Source organism: Atta cephalotes (assembly GCF_000143395.1).
Source record: "Atta cephalotes unplaced genomic scaffold scaffold00002, whole genome shotgun sequence".
In the NCBI taxonomy this organism is placed as follows: Eukaryota; Metazoa; Arthropoda; class Insecta; order Hymenoptera; family Formicidae; genus Atta; species Atta cephalotes.
This window is the reverse complement of record NW_012130066.1, coordinates 6,524,609-6,528,164: the sequence shown is the minus strand read 5'-3', so window position 1 is coordinate 6,528,164 and position 3,556 is coordinate 6,524,609. Positions and strand designations below refer to the sequence as shown.

At 29.7% G+C, this 3,556-nt stretch overlaps 1 protein-coding gene across 1 annotated transcript in view; it reads right to left on the bottom strand.

Moving 5' to 3' along the window:
- Positions 1-631: 631 nt before the first annotated feature.
- Positions 632-3,556, bottom strand: part of LOC105623386 (UPF0472 protein C16orf72 homolog) — a 5,135-nt gene continuing 2,210 nt past the window's right edge. The window contains exons 2-4 of the mRNA XM_012204783.1: positions 1,521-1,692; positions 1,186-1,325; positions 632-777 (exon numbers count right to left, since the gene is read on the bottom strand). Of these exons, the coding sequence (XP_012060173.1) occupies positions 632-777; positions 1,186-1,325; positions 1,521-1,692 (458 nt within the window). The remainder of the gene's footprint in view (positions 778-1,185; positions 1,326-1,520; positions 1,693-3,556) is intronic.

Below are 3,556 nucleotides of genomic sequence, written 5' to 3'. Positions count from 1 at the left end.
GTTGTTGTTGTTGTGTGTGTGTGTGTGTGTGTGTGTGTGTGTGTGTGTGTTGTTGTTGTTGTGTGTGTGTGTGTGTGTGTGTGTGTGTGTGTGTGTGTGTGTGTGTGTGGGGGGGGGGCACTTTAAACAGTAGTTGTTAAGACACGTTCGTGTGCTCTCACTAATTTTGTGTCGATAAACAAAAAATACATAATTTCATATACATATATACATTTATACTGTACAAGATTTCGAGATCCAAATGTCATGAAATCGCATACAAAAAAAATAAAACTTTTACAGCGTAAATACAATTAATTAATTTGCCAATACACGCAAAATAAATATCCCATAAATATATTATGTGCGTGCAAGACTAAAAATACATCATTTTATGCATCAGATATACGCACTCTACATAGTTATTAATGAGATTAAGTAATTTTGAATGTTATATATAAATCGAGATTTGCAGTAAAAGCTGCAGGAGACACATACGAACGTGCTTATCTGGCAGTATGAACCACTACCGTTTCCCTCAAATGATTACACATAACCAGGAGTTATGTAGGGGAGCTGAGCTATTAGTCATTAATCAGGTCGATTAATTAAGGGAACGAGGGAGTAAAGCTACCGTACGCGTCGCGCGCCGTTACAGTGTAGTACGCATACGTTTGTGCGTGGGTGATCCCATATCCACGTCATGCGAAGCAGGCCGTTTATGATGCCGAGCCAATTCGTTGCTAATAAAAGCCGACAGTTCGGCTTGTCTTCCGCCACGTCGAGACACTGGAGAACCTGAAAAAATTTTACGTTTCTTTCTTATTTTATGGGCACATTATATCTACATAAAACCCTTAATTTCTATCCATGTGTTGTCGTACGTTAATGTGAGTGTCAAATATGCATCTCTATGGTTACTCCATCATGTGATTATCTCAATTAAATTGTCTTCAAACGCGTGCATTTGACACGTGCGTGGAAACCAGAAGAAATTAAAATAATAAAAATATCGTGAAAAATAAAAAATTAAAAGTTTTTATATATCCCATTTAAATCTATGTTCTTCGCGTGATTCAATTTCTTTGTTTCAATGAAATATGATTAAAATACTTAAAGAGATGCCACTAGTCAATAAGTAATATAGCATTGATTAACTGTAAAAAGAGTAAAATTTGTAAAAAGGTAAATTATAGGATAACTTACCCGACAATGCTTCTCTAAATGTGTGCAACTCAGGATCTGGATCAGTGCCTGTTGTCGGCGCAGGAGCAATCATCATACTCGGCGTTTGACTTTGCGACGACGGAGAACCGCATACCATCATACGCGGTTTAGGTGAACTTCTGCAACACATTGCCAACCTTTAATAAATAATCAGCTTATTTTATTTATTAATTTATTAATTTATTTGTTTACTTTTTAATTCAATTTAACGAAACATATTATCTATATTTATAAATATATATCTATCAAAATTAAAATCCACAATAATAATCTAGATTAATAACTTTTTTAGAAACTACAGTAAAGGGGTAAACCTGTGTGGATGCGAACGAGGTGGAGGTGGTTTTCCAGCGAGATATGCAAGAAGATCTTCCCTGCGAATCATACGTCTTTTTTTCCTAGCCCAATTCATTATTTCTTTACAACGTTTCTGCTTGCCCATTTCCACTCCCAAATCGCTACATCGCCTCATACAATCCACTGAATCTATTTAAATAATTCTTGATTAATTTTACAGACAAATATAGCGACATGCATGCATTAATTACAAAATTTAACATAATACAATCCATACAAGTAATCAAATTATTTTACTATGTTAAATTTTATATCTAAATTATGTAATCATTAGTAGGTTCTAAACAAAAATTAAAAATGTTAAATTGCACTTCGCATAATGATACAAATTTGCATGAATGTGTGTCTTTTCTCAAATTTTCTATAAACGTATTAAATTTTCAATAAAATGATAGAAATGAAAACTAAACTTAAAAACTTAAATTACTTTACAATTATCAAATTCCTAGTGTAAAATCAAGTCGCATTGATGTCGATGTACGAAGCTATCATCAACGGAGAAAAGCTGTCATCAATAGGAAATAATTAAGTGCATTCCTCATACAAATCTCATTATGTATCTAATTGTGAGAAATAGATTTATAAAAATACATTCAATAAAAAAATTAAAAAGTAGAAACAGTACAACACTATACAAAATAATATACAAAATAATGTACAAATAAATAATTCATTCATTCATTATCCGCTTTGTCAAATTTACTACTACTAGATAGGTCGCGGATATTTGCCATTTTAAAAAATAAGATAATCTATAAATTTTTTATGGAAGCCTTAATATATAATGTATAAATAAAAATAATAAAAGATACAGAAGAAAAAATTTCTTTTTAATTTTTAGAAAAAAACTTTTTTTAGAGAAAAATCAAAAATAATAAAGATAACGCGAAAAATGGAAAATTACATAACCATTCTGATGAAGAAAGAACATGCTTTTATATTGTCGCAATGCAAATTTTTTTTTACAGTTATCTCTACCGTCATTGATAACATGAATAATTGTACATCTTCAAGAGCGTTATCAAAGTAGCCATTCGTCATCAATAATTCCAATGTTCTGGCTATGAAATTGGCCTAATTTCTCTCATCTGTCTTCAATTAAAATTTTTGCTTTGATACATGTTATCAAAAGCATGTTCTTATTTTATTATAACATTACAAATAATAAAGCAGTTCTGATATTCATTAATTAACGAATATTCATTAATTAACGGATTTTTTGACATTATTTTTATCATATATCTCAGTATACGATTCTTTTTTACAAAAAGACTGTTCCATTACGTTTTGATATTAATCGATAATGCTTTTTCTCATTTTTACGAGAATATAATATGTGAAGCACGCCGTGTACACAATATTCCTAGAATGTTACATAAATATTATTTAATTATTATTATTAATATTATTAATTATTATTAATATATTAATTAAATTATTATTTACCTTTTTATAAATTATTAATATTCATGTAACATTCTAAAAATATTGCGTCTTATAGGGTTATTGATTGCAAACCTAAATTTAAAAAATGTTATTTTAACCGATACGTAGAACTGGAGCAATTCTATTTGGATTAAATACTCGCTTATGTATTATAAATCAAAAATTATGCAAAGTATTTATTCAGTTATTCAGACGTAACATATCAAAAATCATCGTCAACAAATTGAACAATTAATTATTTAACACACAAAACAAGTAATGAGAAAAATAAATCATAAGTACAGTTTTCAATCCATTTGAGTAACTCATCATAGTTTTTAATTCATTCGAGAGCTATAAGGAATCTTTCCTATAGATTTTCTATTAATCCATACTCGTGAACTCAATAGCTTACAATTAAGTCATTAAAGAAATACAAGTTAAATTTTTCCCAAGGTCTATTTTCTATGATATGCATGCGCATTAATCTATGCATTGTGTAACAAATTAGTGTTGAAGTAGAGGCGAGAGAGAACAGATAGAGACAGATAGATAAATAGATAGATAA